Source organism: Protomyctophum parallelum (genome assembly GCF_964188405.1).
Source record: "Protomyctophum parallelum genome assembly, chromosome: 17".
Taxonomy (NCBI): Eukaryota; Metazoa; Chordata; class Actinopteri; order Myctophiformes; family Myctophidae; genus Protomyctophum; species Protomyctophum parallelum.
This window is the reverse complement of record NC_139719.1, coordinates 13645386-13670936: the sequence shown is the minus strand read 5'-3', so window position 1 is coordinate 13670936 and position 25551 is coordinate 13645386. Positions and strand designations below refer to the sequence as shown.

Below are 25551 nucleotides of genomic sequence, written 5' to 3'. Positions count from 1 at the left end.
CCCAAGCTGTGTGGTTTCCCTTTTCGTGATGCGATGGCCCGATACAATCACTGAAATGTACCCATGAAATGTACCCATTCTGCATACTGTGAAATAAACATTTCAAAATCAATCCATCAAACCTGCCCAGCACGGAAAACACGCAGTCAGTGGGCAAAGATAAATCGCTGTCTGCCTTCTTTCAAAATGTACAGTGTGTGTGACTGTGTGTGTGTGTGTGTCTCACTCGGATCGCACTGCGACACAGACGCAGACTAGTGTACCATAAAGGCGACTTCAGGGCTTCTCAAAGTGGGCACCCTATAGGGTGCTGTGACACAAGTCATGGGGTGCCTCAGAATACTTTGATATGTGGAACTTATCCATATCACAGTTTAACTACAAATAGTAAGACAGACCACCAAACCTCGCCAAAAAATTGCCAAACTGCTATTTTTGGTGAATTTTACGCTCAAGAGTTAAAGATACAAGGGTCCATTTGGTTATCAACTCTCCATCATTTAGCTGGGGACCCCCTGGGAAACCCCTCAGGGACCACTGGTTGAAAACCACTGCCGTGGATGATAAAAGTTATTTACAGAGGCAACTGAGACGAAAACGTTTGAGAAGACCACTGGGGGGGTACTTTACCATGCAAGGCCCAACCTGTTGACACGCTGACCACATGGCCTCACTGCAACGACTCCAGGTTGGACGTCCAGTTGGAACCAGTGGTGCATGATGGTGACCGCCCTGGACGTGCTCCTGTATCAATCAAAAACAAAACAAAAACAAGCTACCTTTATCCTGTGGCTTTAATCTTCAGACGGACAGTGAGTCTACTACAGATGTACCAGAGGTGTTTCCAGGAATTACATGTTGGCCAGGCAAGATGTGTTGTTGTCGTCGTCCCCGACGCATCAAAAGCACTCAAAGAGATACAGTATACCTGCCAGACGAGTAGGCTACAAAGGCTGAAAAGGCATGCATTTGCATTCCTAACGGCTGATTGAGGGTCGCGCTCTACGCGCAACGGCCAATCAGCTGCCCAATAATAGTTCTCAGGTCTGGTGTAATGTTTGTCCTCTCTTTTCTCTCAGTGTATGGATTTTGGCCAGGGCATAAATGGATTTGGACAGGCGGCGGCCTGTCCCTGCCTTATTGTAGATACGCCACTGAGATGTACACATGTACTAGTACACACATGTCTCAAACTAACCTATTAGAGGCCAGAGTGGCTGCTGGCTTAGCCTCCAAACTAACCTATTAGAGGCCAGAGTGGCTGCTGGCGTGGCCTTCTGGACACCTATAGGTACCGATCCCAACAACCTTTGCTGTGTCAAATTCCCCCCCCATTTCCTGTCAGACTACTGTAATCAGTAAAAGGCAAAAAAAAAAGATATACAAATAAAAATCTAACCTATTAGACAAGTAGTTCTTTTTCAGGTGTAGTCAACGACACCCCAAAATAAATCATATTTGAACTGGGGGCCGCGGCACTTCACTTGCATTGCAGTTCAGGATTTTAATTTAAGTTGACTCAGTTCAACAGATAAATAGTGAAAATAGCAGCTAGCTAGTGGCTAATTTGACAATTATTGCCTCTTTCTTGTATTATTTTACAGTTTGACTAATGTATAAAATGAGTCAAAAAGATCTTAAGTCCTTAAATTGTCACTTCACTGTCATCTGGGGACCCCCCAACAATCATGTGGGGGTCCCAACCCATAGTTTGAGAACCCCTGTATTAGACAGCCAGTTCCTGAGTTCCATAAACATACAGGTGTATGCATTCGGTGTCATCTAGTGCCATCTAGTGGAGAGAGATATGTGGTAAAATGAGGAAATGATGACATGTAATGGGGATTCGTGGAATTTGATACTCACTGAACTCACAAGTTCAATGAAATGCCACATCGTTGAGTTATGGTTAAAATGACATTTACACACATACAAATTGGTGAGACTCCAAAATATCCTATAAGATTGTTTGACTAATTTCTTATCAAAAGTAAGAAAGACTCATAAGATGTATGAAAATGTATTGTATTTCCATTACAACAAAAATAATCTCAAAAGAACTAGGTCTTAGACAGAACACAGAATAATTTATGTCTTCCAAAAAAGTAAGTGTATCTCATCTTCTCAATACAAGGCTTGCAATGATGAGGCTATTAGGATATACACAAAAAACGAAACGGGTTCCCCTTCAAAAAGCAGAGAATATAGTATATAGAATATAACTTTGAAAAAAACATGTATCCTACCATCTCGCTCTTCTCTCCGGTGGTGAAGACGCAGTTGAGTATAGCCATCTCTGCCAGACATTGGGCATGGAATGGAAATGGAATCATGGCAGCAGGTTTCAACTGGGCATTTATAGTTAATCATTTGATTAATTTCACATCACATGGGTATGGAATTCTGTGTATAAAAGAAATAGGGGGGGGGGGGGGGGTGTATGTAAGAATAGAATGTTAAACTGCGTCACTGAAGCGGCATCCTTTAGTTTAGGCCTAAATTAGAAAACTAGCAAACGGCTAATTGCATACAGGCTACAGCCTGCCATACACTGACTTACCTGTTCATTCATGGCTGGCAGCTTCTTCGAGCGGTGCTGCGGGCCTGCGGTTCATGTAAATATTATAGCCTATAGGCTTACCCATTCTACAAACTGTTACATTTAATACAATTTTCAAGCAAGTCCCGTTTGAAAGCTCACCTTTATCTCGGAGCTTTTAAAAGTGGCGCGACTGTGACAGAGCCTATTAATTGTGACGCCTAGCTGTGACGTCGTGTATTGCTTCCCCTCTCAGGTATAGATTCCAGTCCCTCCGCCGGAGGAAGTAGTCCTTTGTTTACCAAACTGTCCATTTTATTTGAACATAATTGTTGTATGACCATAGAATGACTTAAGTGCTTTTTAATCCTATATCCCAAATCCTAACATTTGAGAATGTTTAGGAATATGATAGCAGGTGATAGAAATTATAGCAATATTCAGAATCATATATTAATTCGAATTTAGAACATTAAAGAAAACTCTGTTCGGCTCTGTAGAGTTTCTCCTTTATTTGCCGATGGGGTCTCAGATTGGCCTACATCAGACTTGGGATGTGAGCTTGACAAACAATGCTCATCACAATCTGTGAACCCATCTGCAAAACAGTGCCCTCAGCCTGTAGGCTCAGCATGACCATCTACAGTTGGTACCAGGAATACTTCTGTGCTTCAACATGACCAGCCATGGATGAGCCACCCTTTTGGTCCGTTGAACACATAGAGGTAGGTTGGGGCCAAATTCTTTGGCTGTTCAAATATAACGTCATTGAAACAAATGAGAACTTGATCACAAGATGTCATTTACTAGTTCAAGGACACAGACAGGATAATAAACTTTCTAAGCATTTGACCTCAAAACATTACAACGTCGACTTAATAGAAAACAAATACTGACAGGGACAAATGTGAAATAAAACCGAATTCTATCCCACATGGGACACATGACAAACAACCACACTAAATAGAAGGAAAAGGTCTGCACAGTCTTGAATGCTATACCAAAATAATGTACGAGTCAGGTATGCAACAACAACATCAGTACATTTTATCAACATGGACAAGAGTCTTCATCGCAAGGCAGGGGGTAGGATTCGTTGGGTGTTTGCACGCACCCAGGTGTGGTCCATGACTTTCTGCAAGGGCAGTCGCTCCTCTGGACGATAGCGCAGAAGCTTTGTAATGAGGTCCCTGGCTCCCTCCGACACAAACGATGGGAAGTGCAAGTCCACCTGAAAATATCAAACAAGTTAAATATTGTCTCCATTTAGGGCTGCAACTAACGATTATTCTATACATTACGTTGTAAATGAATAACCGAGAAGGACGTTTGGGGACAATTGGTTTTATTTGTCGTCAGGTGAAAGCTCATGAAATGTAGACGACAAGATCGCCACCTAGTCACACTGACGTGGGGACATGATTGACTGCTTCTAGCCAATGGTACGGCAAAGCTCCCTCTGGCCAATGGGAAAAATTTGAGGTATTTCTACTTTACTTGAGTATTTCCAATTCTTTTACTTCTACTCTACTACATTTCAGGTAAAACAAAATAATAAAAAAACACTTGCCATATTACTTTATATTTGATGTATCCTGTAGCCTATGAGAGGTTGCTCTCAGAGATGTGAAATTAAACATGTCTAGTTTCTTATAATTAATCGCAAAACAAGAGCATAATATAGCCATACCAATTACATGGAAACAAGCATGCACAGAAAGACCAGAATGAACTTAAATCCAAATGAGTGTTTACATGAGTCCACAATTGTTTCAATAGGATTTTAAAATGGAATAAACCGGTCAGTTACATCAGATCTAAGTTTAAATCAGATTGGCCATTTTCATTCCGATTTAAGTTTTTGTATGCGTTTACATGACAACTTTTAATAGGATTTAACTTTTATTCTGAATGAAAAGGGGATTTAACTGTCCATGTAAACGTAGCCATTGTTCGAACATCACTCGATATAACTTCAAACCAAACGCAGCTGAAACAGCACAGTGGAACCAATGCCATCGCGGTGGGGGGGGGGGGGGGGCAGACAGCCAGCTCACAGCCTGGTGATATGCAGTTACAGCACACAGGACGTCAGAAACGAACGCAAACGACGGCCGCGAGGTTTTGACACACAATCAAACATACATATTACTAAAATAATAATAATACCAATATGGGGGGGGGGGGGGGGTGGAACACAACGGAGACAGCACTTCTTTCACCTGACAAATATCTATGTGATAATTGTTTCTAAAACAAATTTATGTGAAGAATGTGAATAGGTTTCAATTAATAGGACTAGAAGGCCGGTCTCGCTCTAGTGCCAAAATAAAGTGGCCTGTAGAATGATGTTACCATAGGAGCACGTCGCAGTTTGATGACTTTGTGTAGAGTGGTCCAAATGCGCAAAAGTGGTGGCTGAAATGTGCCTGAATAATGTGGTTTATATTAACTGTATGTGAAGATTTGAGAGCAGGATAATAAGCCTGGGCAGAGTATGAATAAATAGTCTGTGGAAGTGTGGAGGCAAGACGAGTGCTGGTAAGCTACACCATAAACTTTCATAGCCCAGAGGAATAAGTCAAAAGGTCTAACCCCCACAAAATAAAGAGATGTTAACCTTCTTAATTCTGTTGTATGTTTCTGTGTTGTTTTGCTGTTCAAAAGGTGGGCTGCCAACCAGGCATTCGTAGCAGAGGACTCCAATGCACCAGAAGTCCACCTTCTCATTGTGGGGTTCCCCCTCGATCATCTCTGGGGGCAGGTAGTCCAGTGTCCCACACATGGTACGTCGCCTACAAATGTTACCACAATGTTACATACTACAGCATTAGCAAGCTCGAAATGCCGCACGGCTTGTAGATCTGCTACTTTTGAATTAAATCCTGAAAAGTAACAGTTTTGGACACATGAGGTTTCCACCCGACAGACATTACAGTATACTTAAGCAGTAAAACAATATATTCCAATTAAACATCTTCACTTCACTTCATTAAAGTAACATTTTGGCTAAATCACATCACAGTAGCTCGGATTATGTGTGAAACAGTGAATTCCTTACCTTAAAGATGGTGCATGGACGGACCACCCAAAGTCTGCGATTTTAAGCTCCCCTTGAAAGCCAAGAAGCAGATTCTCTGGCTTGATGTCACGATGAATGACTTTATTGTCGTGGCAATATTTGAGTGCGTCGGCCACCTCCTCCATGTACTGACAATTTAAAATGTTAGAATTAGACTACATAAATAAAATAGGTCACATTTCAATCAACTTAGCTACAAAAAACAACAACTAACCACTTAAAACTCTTACTTGGTAAAAGACCCGAGTTGGCTCTATATTGTTTTTAACCAATCTTTGCCAAAAATACCCGATCTACAAGCTCACACATTGTTAGCTAGTAACAGAAAAGGGATGTTATGGTTAAAGTAACCCCTTGCAGTGGCCAGGTGAAAGTAGTTTTTCATAAACTATTCGTCATCGTGCGACAAGTATTTATTTGACAGGGACAAAGCTCATTAATCAACATGTCAGTTTTCACATCAATGTTAATGGGCCAGAGTTAGTCTGAAGCTAATTTTCATCTGTAGTCCCCGAGCAGGCTCTTAAAAATAAATGATAAAACTATCCATACAAAAACACAATAGGCTACAATATAAAATACAGGAACAAATAAACATGGTACAGGGGACAGAACATCCGCAAAGTGAAGTGAAGTGAAAAATGACACCAGTGATAAATTAAATAGTGCCGATTTGATTTTAGCCACCTCTTAAGGTTGAATTTACAGGTCAGATAGTTGGAGGTCTCCCTTACTTCTGTGGGGAGACTGTTCCAGTGATGGGAGGCTCTAACAGATTAGACTGTTTTACCAAACACAATACGTCTGATTGGCACAGTCCCCTCTGGTAGTTGCCGTTGTTGCTCTGTCACCACTGTCCCTTCGATCTATACTGTTTCAGTGGTGGCAGTGCAAGTCCATTTAAGATCTTAAAAATGAGACGAGCATCTGCAAAATGTTTGAAAAAAATGTGTGCATGCATGAAGAGTTTAGCTGCCTCTGTTGTTAGATATGGTCTTATGTGTCTGAAATGATATACATTGCATACAGGGCTTAAGTGGTTAAAACGTTTGAGTCGTACCGTGGCAGTGCGTTGCTCGTCAAATCGTACGCATTTCTGCAGCAGCTTGTATAGCTCACCACGTGCGGCGTACTCAAGGATCAGAAAGATTCGTGTGCGGTCATGAAAATAGTTGTAGAACTGAAGGATGTTTGGATGTCTGAGGAGAGGGAAGAGTGACATTGCAGGAGTCAAAGTTAGAAGAAATTAAATATTTAATTTGCACAGTCATTACCAGACAAAGAAATACCTCTAATGGCAACATCCACACACAATTAAGTTGCTTAAATCCTTATTTTAATGCATAGCCACATAGTAAATACTGATGGTCAGGTCTGAAAACATGTTGCTTGTCTGAGCCGACCAAAAACCTAATCCATGAATGAAATTAAAGCAAGAGTTTGAAGGCACCTGCAATTTGATGTAAAGACAGGCCTGGGCCGTGGCTCAGCAGTCCAGGCACCTTGGCTGGTAATCCAGTCTGGCAGTGTGCCGCGGGTTCGACTCCCGATCCCGACAGCCTTTACTGCATGTCTTCCCCCCCCCCCCATTTCCTGTCAGCCTACTGTCTGTCCCTCCATAAAAAATATAAAATAAAGGCGAAAGCCACAAAAAAACATTATCAAAAAACAACAAAAAACAGAAAGACTACACACTGCGGTTGCACAAGAGCCACGACATGGCAGAACGGGTATGTTACATTACAGCAGCTTGAGTTTCCTCACCACCCATTAACGCTGATGACCTTTGACATCCCTATACAGATGTACTGAATGGTATACTTTAACATGAACTTAATTAATTAATTTAATTTAATTTTTTGAATCAGTGGTAAATCTGATCATGGAGCCAGACGCTACTTTAGTTTCAGTTTCTGACTCTTATCAGACGTTTGTCCACAGAGCAAACGGGTGCTGAATTGTGTTTTGGTTTTGCAGTGCAACATCTTACGAGAGTGATTAGGAGGATTGATAAAATGATCCCTGGCTAATAAGCATTATGGCTTAATACATAATTGCCATACCCAAGATTAAAAACACCTTAAATATTTCTCTTTATTTTAGAAATGGTCTATTTTACTCACGCTGGGCTGGACCACACATGTTCAAATGACAACAAGTCAAGTTGCCATGCAGGAATCCTTTTAATCCCATTTACATAATACCAACCTGAGATGGGACTGAATCTCGATCTCCCTTCTGAGTTGATGTTCCATGCCCTCTTTTTCGATCTGTGATTTGAACAACACCTTCAGCACCACAGTGTATTTCATCGACTTCTCCCTCGCAAGGTAGACGTTCCCGAACTGGCCCTTACCCAGCGGTTTGCCAATTTCAAAATCATTCAGAGTCCATTTCCTGATGAGAAGGATGCACAGACAATAGCGATCAGGGGATTGAACAACAGACTGGACAACACTATGAAGAATGTATATGGCACAAATTGCTTCCATACTAGGGATGTTTAGTTAAGTTGAATCGAAATTCTTAAGAGTTAACAATTCATTGAAGATACTGCGGTTCTATCATTGAGCAATTTTCTGTGAATGTAAGGATGTCTGCGTGTGTGTGAGGGACACATATGTGGGCCGGTTAAAATAATAATAACGAAATAAAAAATAAAGTACCCCCCACTTGGTAGCCACAGAAACGTCTCTGCTTTTGCATGTGATGTGACAGACAGACTTTTCATTCCTCATAAAATATACCATTGCCTGGCCCTGTATCCCACATGGTCAAATAAATTTGATTAAGGAATATTTAGCCTTTTGTATTCTTTCTGTACATCAGCAAAAATGTAGATTTTTATGTTAGACAGAGTAAAATTAAGATTCAGATTATTTTTTTACTCGATACCATAATCCAGTGGTTCTTAAAGTGGGGTCTGAAGACCGACAGGAGTCCTTCAGGGGATCAGCAGGCTATTAAAAAGACAGCGAGTACAAGCTCTGAGCTAGTAGAACATTGATTTATTTAATGACCGCAATACTGGATTGGAGCCAAATAAATTATACCTATAGAACAAATATTTCCATTAGCAATATACCATTAAGCCCTGAGGGTGAAAAGCGACCAAGGGCGAGGTCACGTGCATGCAGCCGCCTGGGTGACGGCAGACTGCTGGGCAAGCGCTAGCTCTTTTCTTTGGCATGGGAAGTCAGATCAACTTATGGAGTGAATTCTGTACTGTAGAGGAGATCTTGAAAAAACAAGAAGGTGGCCGCACACGCCAATAGCCAGAGTGCCAATATTTTATTAGGACAGCAGGTAAGACAAAAATGAATCCAACTTTTCGGCAGTTAAGCCTTCATCAGGGAATACAGAGCACATAATGGTTCACACTTAAGTAAGAAAGAAAGAAAGTTACTATGTTTACCCAGGGTAACTGGACTAAGCTCAAGAACTTGTTTACAGCCAGGCCCTGCTCATAGAACATTTCATGGTAGGGGTTCAATGCCTTGTTCAAGGGCACTTCAGAGGTGGTAATTTTAACATGCCGGTCCGGGGATACGAACTAGCAACCTTCCGATATCAAGACCGCTCCGCAAACGGTTCGGCCACCGCTGCCCCGTATGGTGGGTGCCAGAGAGTCATGCAACCAATCAGAAGGGGGTAGGGGAACACGGGTTAAGTAAGACCTGTCCCTGTGATATGAGAGGTAGGGATCATGGTCATGTGATGTCTCAAGTTCACATACAAGAGGAGTTTATCTCAAAGATGACTATAAGGCCTCATAAGAGGCTCTGGAATATACATTCCTTGTCATAGAGACACTAAAATGTATCTGAGAAATACAACAGATATACAATTGTGAAATATAGTGTATGCAATTAATGCATTCAAAAGAGCTGAATAAATGTTTTATGGATCCATAAGTGATTATTATTTAAGTTAGGTTTTTCCATAACCATAACATAACATTTGTAGAATCAAACTCAGGTTAATGGGTTAAGTGGGGATACTAAAACAGTTACACTTCATACAAATTATACTGTGCGGGTGTAGGTATAGTATGTTAAGTGATAACCACTTTCAACATGGCATTATAGGCAAAAGCTTTCTAAATCGTTCAAATTTTCCAAACATCTACAAGCTTGTAGGTCAACTATTTTTGCTATTTGTTGTACAACAAAGTATATAGTGCTTAAGTGGCATTCTGGACTAGACCCGTCTGGCTGGAAACATTGTGGTTGCAACTGCACTTCTGACCTTTCAGCTACAGGACTGTGTCACAGTCATTACCAGGTGATTGAGAGATTATTTATTCTTTACTTACTCTGTATAAACATACTATTTTAACTGGTGATGCACCGAATATTCGGCCCACCACAGTGACCAGACGTATACACAGTATTTTTTGGCCAAAAGGGGATTTTGTTTCCACCGGGGGAAAAAAAACTTTTAGTTACTCCACTGCGCCTTCTACCGAGAATTGCCTCATAGAGAATATTTAACCTCCAGTGGAAAAAAAATCCCTTTCTGGCCAAAAAGTAATGTGTATACGTGTGAGTGCTCAGAGTGCTTCCACTAAGGAAACTAGGCTTTCTAATGCCACAACCCGCCTTTGTTTTGGTGAGAAGCAAAAACGCTTTTTTATTTACACTAAAGACGAAAGGCTGGTCTGCATTCATGCAAGCCCCGGGAGTCGAGAGTAACATAGCTCTAAATGAAACCCATTAGAACTATGGAGATCTAAAGGCTCATTCATAGCCAGGATTTTCGGTGGTGAGGTAACCAGCGGAGCTGAAATAACGTTGAGCGGTGGCGAGTAAAAACAGAGAAGGGCTGGTACGGTGGTGGTGGTTTGCTCTTCACCGCGGCTTGTGACGTCATGTTGTAGTTCGGTGGTCACCTCACCACCGAAAATCCAGACTATGAATGAGCCTTAAGGGTTTGAGGTCAGATTTAGAGTTGCTGGCCGGCTCCATATATATGCAGATTTAGGTGATGATCCAGTCATCTCCATGTATGGTTATCCAGTAGAGGGTTTGATGTCAGATTGACATATGGAGCGTGATGTCACAAAGCATGATGGACTGACAACCATATAGGCCATGGAGATCTAAGGGTCTTCATGATGTCACGAGGTGTGACCATATATGGAGATGTGATGTCACAAGGCGTGACCATATATGGAGGCGTGGGTGACTAAATAACAGACGGACGGACTATAATGTGCCTCCAAGAGCTTGTGCCCCCTGAGCAAATTAGGTGGCTATTGGGAGCTTGCATTTTTTTAATCTAGTAAAATCTCTTATGGTGGTCCCAGGCAGAAAACCCTTTCAAATGGTGTTCCACAGCTCAATTCAATGTTGCTGTCCTCACTGTCCTGGGCATGTAGTTTGGTAGCCCTCCAAGCAGAACCCAATGGTACTGAAGTTTCTGACATTTTTGACGACACAGACCATGGGGTCCTGTTGCAGCAGTATCCTGCCACCTGGTACGCGGACATAATAAAACATAAACACTGTGTTTACGGCCTGTCTGCGCTCTTTGACGACTTTTTTTCGTGTGAGGGCTTCTGAATCTGTGAACTATAAGTACCTATACATGCCGCTGCGAATATCTCCTGTGGCGCGGAAGCCGTTAAGTATTTTTAATCTTTGTTTGACCGATTTGGTCACTTTGATTCTTCTCTTCCTTCCTTGTTTATTGACACCTCATTGTACCGCCTATCTGGCTAGCTAGTGGCGCTATAGCTATGACAGAGCAGATCAGAGGCAGGGACGTAGCTGCACAAGCCTACCGCACACCGGGAGGCGGTACAATAAACGGTAAACAAACAAGAAGAAATAAAGCGACCAAATCGGTCAAACAAAGTTCCGAAATTCCCATACGAAAATATAGTTATGAACAGGGACCCTACAATAAAGCGACATCCAAATTTCAGAAAAGCTTTATGGAGGGGCTCCGAGAGGGGCTAGTAGTTTGGGTGTATAGGGCAACATGTGCAAAGTCTGCAAACTAAACTACTGTGTCTGTCTGGCATCACTCAAAATGCAAATACTAAAATGTTGCTTTAAGTGAATTACTGTAAAAGTGTATTTGTACGTCTCTAAATGTTTTGATGAATTGAACAAGGTGGACCCTCTTGTAAACAAGTGTAATGCTTAATTGGGTCGTCCACTCACAGTTAACAGTCTTTGTATTGAGTTTGTGCTTACTTGAAATGTACTGTTATTCTGCAAACTGTTAATAAATATTGAAATCAATCAAACCATCGTAATGCATGTCAGAATCTTATACAGTAGGCCTATATTCATCATTACTGATAGTAATGAAATTAAATCATTCTTGGCTGTTAGCATGTTTGACTCACTTTGTGTTTGCTGCTGAGGTGGTGGAGCTCATCCCCTGAGGCCTGACGAGACATACAGTCTTGGGCTTAGCCTAAACAGTCAGGAAATTCAAAGTGAATGAAGTTATTTTGTTCTTTTTTTTTGTTGAGTGAACAAAGCAAATCAATCCGAAAAAATATATCTCCCGACGCTCATATGACACGGGAGAGGCATGAATATCGAAATAAAACAAGTTACCTGCTGCATGATGAAGTTTGATGAAGACTTGTAGCGTTGCCTTTGTTTGCGCTAATCTTCCACTCAGGAAACTTCCAGTCAAGTGTAGTAACTGTATGATTTATGGGTTTTTTACCCTAGCTGACCTTTTATACCGGTAGACTTATTCGTCACTTCCTTCACAGTTGCTCAATCATTTCCCAATACAGATGCATTATATGATATCCTAAAATATATATTTATTTATGTAGATCTATTTATTGACATGAAAACATTATGCACTTTGACTGTAATAGTTTGCACTGTGAAGCTAGTAGTAGTAGAACCTTTAGTATTCAGTAGATGGCGATAAAGGAACACATAAAACTCAACCGAAGAAGAACAAAGATGAGGAAGTAGAACTATAGTGCTTCCTGAATAACGGCTGACAGCTTGAATGAACCCGCATGCATGTGTACAGTTACAGTACAACTGTACGCGAGTTTAAGCACTTGTCTGTTTCAGAGAGATCATGCTTTTAATATCGAACAGGATCAAATTATGTTCGCTGGCGTTCACGGCCGCACGAATGTGCAGCAGCGGTCCCGTAGCGGCCAACAAGAACCCGGTGGTTTACTTTGACATTGCTGCCGACAACGAGCCAGTAGGGAGAGTAACCTTCGAGGTCAGTGAATACTGCTCACTATATACTCATGTATTCACTTCTTACATAATCTAAACAAGCATAACTAATTGTCACGTTGCAAATTTAGTGTAATGGCCATATATTGGCCATTTGTTTTAAAATGTGTCATTGTAGTTAAGTATTTTCTTCCACTGTCTTTCATTTCTCTTTTTAATTATTATTCTTGCAGTTGAATGCGGATGTTGTGCCCAAAACAGCAGGTAACTACTATAGGCTACATGGCAGTCATATTGACATGAAAGAGTATTATTATGAGCCTGCATCACATACCATGCATGCAGGGCAGGCTGCAACCTTGTATGACTTCACATGTCTTAATAAATGTGAGGTGACAATTTACAATTTTACAATTTAGCCATTTAGCAGACGCTCTTAATCCAGAGCGATTTACATTAAGCAAGTGACAAGACGACTTGTTAACTATTGTTTTACTCACAGAAAACTTCAGAGCCCTGTGCACTGGAGATCACGGCTTTGGTTACAAGGGGTCAATCTTTCACAGGGTGATTCCCCAGTTCATGTGCCAGGTAAGTTAACATGAATGATGTGAAATGTGTGAATCCTCAATACAAGTTACTAAACTAACAAACGGAATGCTGTTGTGGATATCATGGTGTCAAAGCGTTGTTTTTCCTGATTAAAGGGCGGGGATTTCACCAACCACAACGGAACTGGAGGAAAATCTATCTATGGATGGAAGTTCCCTGATGAGAACTTCAAACTGAAGCACACTGGAGCAGGTACAGTGTATAACTGTGGACCCCCATTTTCAGGGACCCCCATAAGAGAAGATTTTTACAGCTCTAGCAGAGATTCTCAACCCGTTTAATTTCAAGGACCCCCCCCCCCAGTTTGACATGCATTAGTCTACGGACCCCCATTTAATGGCATTTCCATCAGTTAATTTAACTGAGTGTAGAAATGACAACAAACATTTGTACACTCAGAGTTACCAGAGCTGCCATGTCTCACCCTTTGAGTGTGACAGTCACGCAATTTAACCCTTTACCACGCACCACGCCACACATGCCATTTCACACGCATTATAATGATAAATAAATAAATTCTCTGCGGCTCCGCCGCGTAATAACGCACGCTCCACACAAACGGTAAAATAGCCGATCTGCTCGCAGCGCTGATATATGCAGGAGGGTAAACAGTGGACCAAAATCGTCAGCAGGGTCCCTGACTGTGTGACGCATGGAAATGAGCCATGCGGATTTTAACATAGCTTCGAAATATTTTTCATGGAAGACAATATAGCCCCCACAAGTTACAACAAGTGAGTAAGTGACCTGTGACTATCTCTCTTCTATACTGGTGTGTGGCGTCTCTTGCGTGATATGAGGAAGTGGAACGGTGCCATAGCCCGTGCACATTATAGGGACAAAGTCGTGTGTGTGTGTGAAGTGAAGTGAAGGGGGAGGGGCCGCATCACGACTTGTTTCTGTTCATAGAGAGAGAGAGCCTAGCAAGCTTCTTGGATCTGGCAGCGTCAGGTTAGAGAGAGCCCACATATGTGTTTGAACTAAGAAAATGTAAAAATAAGGAATTTTCCCACATTCCAGTTTTCTGACATATTCCCCAATTTCCACTGAGATTATGGGGTGAATGAATGTGGCCAGACCCATCTTCTCTTTCTGTCATAGTGACATTGTCCTGCATCAGATCATGTCCAAATCAGGTTCTCCAATCTCCAGTAGCCTCTTCAGTTTTTTGAAGATTTTGTGAGTGGTGCAACCTCTCCCTTACGGAGCTATGTGTGTGGCTGGCTGGGTCTGAGCACTATGTGTGTGGCTGGCTGGCTGGCTGGGTCTGAGTACTATGTGTGTGGCTTGCTGGCTGGCTGGGTCTGAGCACTATGTGTGTGGCTTGCTGGCTGGCTGGCTGGGTCTGAGGAGCATAGATAGATATCTTTTTCATTTCTACTTTAAGCATGAGGAGGCTGTCAGTGCAGGGAGAGCAGCTGGCATGGAGGTGAAGACATCAGTGTTAAGGTTAAATATCAACGTTAAAACGGGCCAAATCGACATTAAAAAAGCCAATTAAGACACTAGAGTCTCACTCTTGACATTTTCTGAAATATGGCAGCCCTGGAGTTACAGACCCATAAGGGTCTGTTTAGTTCCAAAATATAATTTTGCTGGGGACCCCCTGGAACTACCTCAAGGACCCCTGGGGGTCCCAGGACCCCACTTTGGGAACCACTGTATTAGAGAAGGGGTTCTGTGTCAGGATTTCCCTGCATAGGTCGAAATGGACCGAGCCCTCCCAAGAGGAGTGGAGAAAACCCCTTTTTGCAGTGTCGTATCCAAAAGGTAAAGACATTTCCTCAGAGCTACAGAGGATAGAATTTGGAGTGGAAAGTAAAAATGTTGGAGCGCGAAACAACGGCTTACAGTGCTTATGAAGTCATCCAGTACCATGTTTTCCAAATGCAATCTTACGGAACCAGTATATTGTGCCTACGGACGGGGGTTGACTGGCCACCGTCTGACTAACCATTAACCTTTGCCCAGTGGTTATGAAGGCTGTTCTTCCTCAGTCACTGTTCTCCTGCATGGGGTAGCGTTCCACTTGAACACACAGTACTGACTACTGAGTGCAGTGCTGTATATTCTTTTAAGGCTTAAGCCGTTTAAACCGGAAAAGCATCTGTGCCATTTAGAATTTTAGATCCGTGGCCAAACATATATACATTTTGGGGGTCCATGGCACGAAAAGGTTTGAGAATTACTGATTAAGAATGCATTCGTCTTAATGGGTTAATTATGTATTATTTTAATGTATTTGGATTTCACTAGCGGGTATGAGCATGCATAAAGTCAATGGCAGATCGAGTGGCAAATTTAAGGTTGTTTAAAGTCATTTAATGCAATCAAATAGGACTTTTCTGTTTGGATGTATGGGGCTCAGTAGGCGTTCCCGCATAACTTCCGGGTGGATATAGAGTCTATATCCACAATGTTCCTACATTGCTGGTATTGTGAAATCCAAATTATGCATTCAAATGTCTTTAATCACATAAACTGTAGCGTTCCTATTCTGGGGTCGAACCGTCAAATATTTGGTGAAAATAGCAGATCTACAATCTCACCATTGGCTATTTTTTTTAATTAGCGTGGGGGAAAGGGGTAGTTACAGCCCTGGGTGACGTACCCCAGTCATAAAGTCCATCTTGCAGCTGTTGAGTGTAGCCCAGCTGTCTTTGTGGTATTGTCAATTTGTCATACTTCCTGCTCTCCACCAGATGGAAGTGTTGTGCGAGTAATGTCTCCATGTTCAGAACATAATCAACTCCATATGCTTGCATGAGATGACCTATTTTATTTTTGTCCAAACAAGGCTGTGTAATTTCCCCATGTATCTTGTTGATTTGATATATTTTGAAGCTTGCTATGAAGGATGTTTTATTTATCATTTTACCCAAATTGTCCACTGATAAGAAGCTAAGTTTGCATGCCAGCTCCATTATCTGGTTCTTGAGATCAATTGGAACTGACTGGCAGGAAAACTAAACTATAATGGACCGTGATATGAAAAGGGTTGAAAATCACTGCTTTACAGTTTACACCACTGACTGCTGTTTATCTTTGTGTCTTAGGCATCTTGTCCATGGCCAACGCCGGAACCGACACCAATGGATCTCAGTTCTTCATCTGCACTGCTAAAACAGAGTGGTATGTGCTGAGACGACAAACATCGCAACAGTGGTTCCCAATCCTTTTAGCTCAAGACGCAACAAAATAAATGAGATGTTTGCCCGGGACCCAAACTAGTGAATATAGAGAGGATCTGCTATTTTCTCTAGTATCACATATATTTGAATAAGTCTTGCCAAGCCGTGAGGCCCATAGGGCAGGACTATCTCCCGTTTCTGTAGCGTGAGGCAGCTTGATGTACAAGTACACCGACCCACTTGACATGACGCTAGTATATCACAGGGACTTGCCCCTATCCAACCCTTGATGCTGAGTGACATGACGCTAGTATGTCACAGGGACTTGCCCCTATCCAACCCTTGATGCTGAGTGACATGACGCTAGTATGTCACAGGGACTTGCCCCTATCCAACCCTTGATGCTGAGTGACAAGCAGGGAGGCTCTCAGTCTTTGGTATTAACCGGCCGGGGATTGTAACAGAAAAAAGGAGATATTTACATGGTATTTCATTGGTCCCCTGAAAACGTTATCGTCCATGACATAAATTGGAAATCTTTTGGCACACTGGCAGTCGGTATACATCACAACAATAAAACATCATTACATAAAATACACAAATGTATTAAAGTCATAGTCAAATCCCTAGTATCAATATTGGATCCATAAGCCCAGGCGGTGGCGTAACCGTCTGGGCACCCGACTGGTAATCCAGTCGCAGTGTGCCGCGGGTTCGACTCCCGAGCCCGACACGGCCTTTACTGCATGTCTTCCCCCATCTCTCTCCCGTTTCCTGTCAGCCTACTGTCTGTCCCTTCAAAATATTGGATCCATATCATGATGTTAGACTGAATATTGTCTGTGATTTTGGATATTGTACTATTGTGTGAGATATGGCTTAAGTGTTCTTTAAAAAATGTAATATCTGATCAGGAAAAATTGTTATCGGCAGAAAATATCTTGATAGGGAGTCGGGACATCGCTAGTTGTGAGGGTCAGTTTATAAACTTCTCAGAGTAGATTGGGGTCCTTGGACTGATGCATACTTTAAATGAAAAGGATTGAGAATCACTGGGTTAGAGAGTAATATGAATTCTGACACCGTCCGGGGCGGTGATGATGATGATAATAATAATAAACCTCTCCTATTCTTCCCTTAGGCTGGATGGCAAGCATGTTGTCTTTGGCAGTGTCAAGGAGGGATTGGACGTGATCAAGAAAGTGGAGGCTTTTGGGTCTCGGTCTGGGCGAACCTCCAAGAGAATCACCGTCACAGATTGTGGAGAGCTAAAGTAGATCTTGAGCGGAGAGCCGACATGGTCTCGGCCTCACCCCCTGCTGTGATTTCAATGTGAAATGGTCAGTCGCACAGTGGCTCTACTGTTTGGTCAGTGTGCACTGCGGCACCCCTGGTTGTTGACAGTAGTTTACCTAACAGGGATAAGGTGTCAGTCAGTACTTTTCTTTTTCTTTTTTTTAACTTTGGTTTACCTAGTGGATTCTTGGGTGTAATTTTCATACTCTTACGGGTTGTGTTTTAACAAGCACTTAACAATGTGAATTTGGGATTCTAAAACAAAGTGTAAACTTGAATCGTCATGCATTTCATTCAGGGCTACATTTCATCATATTAAAATATGATAATTTATCTGTTGTCTCATCTGTTCCACACTGTTGAGCAGGGTGATGTGATGAACACTAGACTATGTGTCTATATCTTGCACTGAATTCACTGAACATAAGAACAAGAAATCATTTAAAAGACAATAAATTGTTGAATATATTTTATACAAACATAAAAAAATTGTGATGGGAGATTAATCGGCAATAGGCCGATATTGGCCTTAAACCAATTAATCAGTAATCGGTATAGGTAAAATAATATATCGGATAATAGCAGATATTTAATTTTATTATAATTATGTTGAAAAATAAAATTAAAAAGCCTGAAAAAGCTTTTTGTGATGAAGGCTTTCTGGGGAAGCTTTCGAAAGAGTCAATTGTTGGAACATTAAAAAAAAAGCTACATTCAAGCTTTTCATGTTGGGATATGAGCCAACATTTCAATAACCTAATTTTGGAATAAAGAGTCATTGCTTTTTTCAAATTCAGCAATGTCTGTGTTAACCTATGTGACGTTAACATGTGACTATGAGTAGAGAGAGGGGGGGGGTTGCACCACTCAGTTCACATGGGTGTGATTTTAAACAAATAGTGGTTTACAGTGGTGAGAGTTATTACTGCTGCTGCTCGGAAGCTCTGACACCTGGAGGCCTGCAGTAGGCCACGTGGTCTCCAAAAGTGACCGTCCCTTTTGAGCAAATCATGTTAGAAGATTATATGATGCTGACCACCAAAATGGCAAGATGCACACATGTTGATCGTCGTCATTGATTGCCTCAGTCGGAGGCCTGGCCATGAAAACACTGCTGCTGAAAATGTGCCTACAATTCTATTATGTGCCTCGATTCTCCTTGCCCTTCCCGCTATTTCCTCTGCCAATGCATAACATTTCATGTCCAAAGAGAGTAAACTTAACACACACACAGAACTATATGAGAATAAACCAGGAACAGAACATGCATTTCGTACCATTGTGCACAGACGTCACGTCAGTCTCTGATACAGTAAATATGGACTGGGCAGCTCTGATGTAAAAAGGCAAAGTATTCCAGAGCCTGGGGGCTGCTGCCGCAAAGGCCTGGTCAGCGGCGGTCACCCTTTGATCTTTTGTTAGTCGCAATCACATGATCCAGCTTTAACTGGTCAGCCGACCTCAAAACCCTAGGTGGGTTGTAATTAGAAATGAGGTCTGCAAGGGATGAGGGTGCTAATGTAAAAACATACATTAAAATCAGAGACGACCAATTGGTGGTGGTCATATCACCGATATCAATATGCTGACTGGGTCAAGCAGCTAAAGGTCATAATTCGTGACAAGAATGATGGGTTCTTTTGTTCTGGAACGAGATCCTAGGCAGGGATACAGTATATATCCCCATTTGAACCAAACGAACCAGTTGCATTAGATGACATGAGTTAGATGAGCATTAGATGAGTGCTTATTTGATGGTGACACTTGCTAATACTTAAACACGGCGTGTTTTCTCTTCAAAAATGTTTGCAGGAGGTGAGACGGTGGTGGTGGGTCCTCTCTCTGCATCACATCGAACACTATACTAGTTCCAGTGGTGGGTCCTCTCTGCATCACACCCAACAGTTCCAGTGGTGGGTCCTCTCTGCATCACATTGAACAATTCCAGTGGTGGGTCCTCTCTCTGCATCACATCGAACAGTTCCAGTGGTGGGTTGGTCCTCTCTCTGCATCACATCCAACAGTTCCAGTGGTGGGTCCTCTCTCTGCATCACATCCAACAGTTCCAGTGGTGGGTCCTCTCTCTGCATCACATCCAACAGTTCCAGTGGTGGGTCCTCTCTCTGCATCACATTGAACAATTCCAGTGGTGGGTCCTCTCTCTGCATCACATCGAACAGTTCCAGTGGTGGGTCCTCTCTCTGCATCACATCGAACAGTTCCAGTGGTGGGTCCTCTCTCTGCATCACATTGAACAGTTCCAGTGGTGGGTCCTCTCTCTGCATCACATCCAACAGTTCCAGTGGTGGGTCCTCTCTCTGCATCACATCCAACAGTTCCAGTGGTGGGTCCTCTCTCTGCATCACATCGAACAGTTCCAGTGGTGGGTCCTCTCTGCATCACATTGAACAGTTCCAATGGTGGGTCCTCTCTGCATCACATTGAACAGTTCCAGTGGTGGGTCCTCTCTGCATCACATTGAACAGTTCCAGTGGTGGGTCCTCTCTGCATCACATTGAACAGTTCCAGTGGTGGGTCCTCTCTCTGCATCACATTGAACAGTTCCAGTGGTGGGTCCTCTTTCTGCATCACACCGAACAGTTCCAGTGGTGGGTCCTCTCTCTGCATCACATTGAACAGTTCCAGTGGTGGGTCCTCTCTCTGCATCACATCCAACAGTTCCAGTGGTGGGTCCTCTTTCTGCATCACACCGAACAGTTCCAGTGGTGGGTCCTCTCTCTGCATCACATTGAACAGTTCCAGTGGTGGGTCCTCTCTCTGCATCACATCCAACAGTTCCAGTGGTGGGTCCTCTCTCTGCATCACATCCAACAGTTCCAGTGGTGGGTCCTCTCTCTGCATCACACCGAACAGTTCCAGTGGTGGGTCCTCTCTCTGCATCACACCGAACAGTTCCAGTGGTGGGTCCTCTCTCTGCATCACATCCAACAGTTCCAGTGGTGGGTCCTCTCTCTGCATCACATCCAACAGTTCCAGTGGTGGGTCCTCTCTGCATCACATTGAACAGTTCCAATGGTGGGTCCTCTCTCTGCATCACATTGAACAGTTCCAGTGGTGGGCGGGTCCTCTGCATCACATCCAACAGTTCCAGTGGTGGGCGGGTCCTCTGCATCACATCGAACAGGGTGACAGTGCGTTGTAACAGCAAGAGAACAACGGCGACTCTTGACGATACAAATCTCCTAGTGAGCGTTCCTGCTGTCATTACCTACAGTATGTCCTCGTATAGGTGGTATGCCCGCTTTTCGACTATCGCCTGCTATCGGCAGTAGCTGCCGGGTCCCATAGACAAATAACGCACTTCCGAAAAATACGTCTGGCTGTCACCCACTGTTAAAATGTACTGATCAGGAAGTTCCACAGGAAGGACTGGAGGTCACACTGGGAGGGTCCGTTTCAGCTGTTGGCTGATGTTAGGTTAGTTTTTAGAACAATACCCAAAACAGTGCGTGGATTGGGGCAAAAAGTCATTGCCTAGCAAAACAAATTTCAAAAATGGTTCACATAGTTCTTTAAGGGGTCGGCAAAAATATCGATTCATGGATATTTTGCAATTTTTAATGCCACGGCACGATATTAAAACGAATCGCAAAGTTCAGAATCGCTTTTTATTTATTTATTCATGTCAGAAAGACATACTGATCTGGCTGCATTGAATGTATGATTGAACTTTTCTGTTCTCTATATTGTTTAGAATTGTTTTAAAAATGTTGTAGAATAATAAAACTAAAGCAAAGTGACTTGCGAAAAAACCCACAATAAATTGCAATATCGAATCAAATCGCAATATATTTAAGAATCGCTGTATAAATCGAATTTGCACTCTAGGTATCGGATCGGGAGGTAAGTGAATGTGGTCCCACCCCACTTCTTATTGGTACAGACAACTAAAAATGGACAGCTTTTATACAGAACAGTCAGTGTCAAGTCTGTTGCTGTGACACTGTCACCAGCTCATAGAGTAAGAGGAGGTATCATTCGATGACACTTCAAGCACATGACAGTCAGGTTGAGCTTTCTAGGGGAAAGGGCGAGAGATGACACTAGGATTAAGTAAATAGTACGAAAACATACATGAAAAAACATACTTGAAAAGATACATTAACGAACTGATAAGAACCAGAGCGAACTAGAAAAAGTGCCCTTCTGGGCACAGGTCTCCACCAGGATAGGAATGTAGGACATTGCCTTCATCTGGTGGTTGGATAAAAGGGCAACAAAAGTAAATAATAATAGAAAATGTGTTTTACATATGTCGGCCTCCTGGTGGCGCTATAAAGAGCAGATGTGAAAAATTCCAGGCAAAGGTTTTTCCTTGGCCTCTAGGGAGTTGGCATACAAAGTTATCCACAGATCCGTGCAGTTAGAGGTAAAAACACTTTTCGGCCAGTTATAGCGCCACCTTGAGGCTGAGTTGAAATTGTTCATGTGGCATTTCGTCCTCGGCCTAGTGGGAATGTGGGTGCACAATTTCACGGAAATCACGCGATGTGTTCATGATTTGCAGCATTTTGTTTGAAACTGAGCACTCCTGTGAACTTTGGAAGCCAATCTTAACCAATCAGGATGGAGTCTGAGAAATCTGAAAGACCGGTTTCGTTGAATGGCTCTAGAGAGACTGTGTAGGTGTACTGTGCAAAAACTTGTTTTGCACAAAGCGGCCTCCTGGTGGCGCTATAACAGGCCGTTCTGGAAAGTTTGGGGCAGAGGTTCATCGTTGGCATCCAGGGAGTGTGTGTGCAAAATTTGGCATCGACCGGGTTAACGGTGGCCGAGATTAGCTGCTCACGGACACACACACACACACACGGACGGACGGACGGAGTGCAAAACATACTCTCCCCCCATGCCTTCGGCCTGGTGGAGACAAACAGGGCAAAGGAAAGCGTTAGCCCCCCCTCCCTCACCCTCTTCTTGCACTATTATGCTCAAATTGCACCTTTCGAAACTAAATGTGATGTATATATACAGTATGGAACATAGCCTACTGTAAGATTGTTCACACAAACTCACCTAACTTTGCTACTACAGGGGAAATACGCACATCTACATAATTATACTCTTTTTACTCTTTGTTTGCTCTTTTTTTTGCACTCTTTATTCTATCCATTTGTTTTCCGTGTTTGCTGTTTGCTGTTATCTATGCTGTTGCATTGTCTGAAGGAAGCCCAGCAAAAAATAGTTTTACTCTGTATGTACACAGGATGTAACAAAGTACAACCTTTAACCTTGAATGCAAGCAATTATTGATCGATAAAGCAGACGAAACTGACCTATCAGATGACAACTCTGTGAACTCACACATTGGTGAACTGTTAAGGACACGGTCAATGTGGCTGCATGTACGTATCACACTATAAGCTATTCAAGGGCTCAGCCTAGCCTTTGGGCCAACAAATATACTTGTGCGCTGCACCAAATAGATGTCAGGTGCAATTTCCTGCAGCCTTGGCATTGCCTTTTATTAAGGCAAAGAATTTTTAATTAGAGTCCACACCTAGCCTGCAGCCCATTGTTGTTAACACATGTCCTGTCAATAGCCAATGCCATTATGTCATTGAACCTAATGGTCAGGGCTAAAGCAATGCAATGCACCCGACTGATTATATCAGGGCCTGTGTAAAGACAGCTGTCTTTACACAGAATGCTACCCTGTGGCTATGCAAATGATCTGTGCAAACTTTAACCTGAAAAGTATAGCCTCGTGTCAGTATCCAACTATTAGCTTTGAGTTAACAAAATAGTGTAAACAGGGTTAAAATATATCCATGACACTGATTCTGTTTACCCCCAGGAGCACCGTGAGCAACTGAGCACGGCTACTCATCTGTAACCATTGTGTGATTGAAGAATTTAAGTCCTTGTTTGAGCCGAATCTGGGTTGCACGTGGTTTGTTGAATGAACTGGTTTGTTGAATGAAGTATTTTGACATGTGTATGCAGAATGTTGTATGTTAGTGTAGCAAACTCTGTCGTCAGCCTAGGTCAGGGGTCGGCAACCCAAGATGTTGAAAGAGCCATTTTCGACCAAAAATAAATTCAAAATCTATCTGGAGCCGCAAAGAAAATGTACGCATTATAATGCAGCTTGCCAAACTTTATTATCTCCCGGGTTGCAACGAAACTAGCAGAATTTAGCATGCTTTCACTGGAAATGTCTTTCAACGTTACTTTTTTTGTTGTTTGATAGCTTCTCACTGCAGATTAAACATACAGGCAGTCAATCTGCATTGGCTGTGAAGGCAAAAGCCTCTGTCCACGAACTGTTAAATCCTCTGTTTTTCGTCGGCTATCTTTATTTTCCTCCCTGTAGAAGCCGTAGTAGCGTAGCAGGCAGCATCCTCACACACCCACCGGTTTGTTTATAATAGACACCTGGCTGGCACGGCACTGAGTGTGTCGCATGCTATGACGCAAATTTTAGTTTAGTTAAGTTTTCCAATTTTGTAAAAATGTCACGTTTGGCCTCCTACAGAAACCATAAATGAATGATGTTGCAGACCCCTGGCCTAGGTGTAGGATCAAAAAGTGTGTTTTGAAGAAAATTCAAAATGGGGGAAAATCTATCATGACGGAAACCGACGTTTGTGACCATAGAGAGTATGCACATGCATGATTTTTCCATCAGGACACGTACGTCCCCCTCATCTAGACTGAGTGGCAAAACATTGAGCAGCATGGAGTGTTAGAGTTTGGAAGCGCTCGTTGGAAATCACTTAACCGCCCTGCGTACCACCTGTTTCTAAATGTCACATAATGCAGGAGGCAGCAAAACGTTGTGTTATTGAAAACAAGCACTTCCAAACTAGGGCATTTCTTGACAGAAAGTAGCTCATAATAACATTTCTATTATATGGTGGATTTTTATGAAACAAAAACTTTGCAGATAGAAAGAGGATAATTCAAGCTTTTCGTACAGCTGCAATGTTGGTGAGTTTAACATTGTTTAATGCAATCAAATAGGACTTTTCTGTTTGAATGGATGAATGGGCTGTCAATGCCAGAAAGTAGTTTTTTGCCACTCTGTGGGCGTTACCGCATAACTTCCAGGTACGATGATGTCATGTGCATACCCTCTACTTGAAAACAAAGTAGTACATTGTGGGTTTAAGCTGGCAGGCCCTTTTTGATGTCAATCAAGTCACCTTGATAGAAGTGTTTTTTGTTTTGTTTTAGGGCATGTCATGTGGTCTACCTGCACAGCCTTTGTGATCACAATCTACCTTTTGGGCAGTGCTGCTCTAGAGAAATTAGTGAAATAATAAAGTGTTACAATAACCACACTAATGACAAAAAACTCCAGCTGCTGCAGTACAACAATGTGCAAACACAGCAACCAGATTGTAAACTAGTAGCCTATAGGAGAAGGATATCAAAAGGAACACAACCACAAAGACTAATCATTGTGTGTATTCCTGCATCGAGTGATCTTGGTACACAGAAATTGAATTATTGGAGATTCTGACTTTCAATTGTATACATTTTGTTTTGATTGTATTGTTGCATATTTCTCATGCCATTGCCAATAAAGCCCTTTGAATTGAATTTAATTGAATTTAATTGGGTTAACTACTCCCCCTTGATGATATCAGATTGCAATGTTTTCAAGGGGGAGTGGTTAACATGCAGGCTAAGCTTATAACAACAACTCTACTGTATGACAGACACGCATTCACCATTCATCCATGCGTAGGC

At 42.4% G+C, this 25551-nt stretch overlaps 2 protein-coding genes across 2 annotated transcripts; one reads left to right on the top strand and one right to left on the bottom strand.

Moving 5' to 3' along the window:
- Positions 1 to 3608: 3608 nt before the first annotated feature.
- Positions 3609 to 12011, bottom strand: LOC310874609 (aurora kinase B-like; the record flags this gene model as incomplete). The annotated part of the gene is made up of 6 exons (XM_083787468.1): positions 3609 to 3770; positions 5160 to 5334; positions 5601 to 5749; positions 6682 to 6820; positions 7830 to 8018; positions 11980 to 12011. 6 exons carry the CDS (start codon positions 12009 to 12011, stop codon positions 3609 to 3611), a joined length of 846 nt encoding a protein of 281 aa, XP_083643594.1.
- Positions 12012 to 12585: 574 nt separating this feature from the next.
- LOC310875182 (peptidyl-prolyl cis-trans isomerase A-like) lies at positions 12586 to 18164 on the top strand. The gene is made up of 6 exons (XM_083788318.1): positions 12586 to 12839; positions 13030 to 13060; positions 13299 to 13387; positions 13504 to 13600; positions 16465 to 16540; positions 17681 to 18164. The coding sequence occupies exons 1-6, from the start codon at positions 12687 to 12689 to the stop codon at positions 17814 to 17816; spliced, it is 582 nt and encodes a 193-aa protein (XP_083644444.1). The 5' UTR covers positions 12586 to 12686; the 3' UTR covers positions 17817 to 18164.
- The last annotated feature ends 7387 nt before the right edge of the window (positions 18165 to 25551 follow it).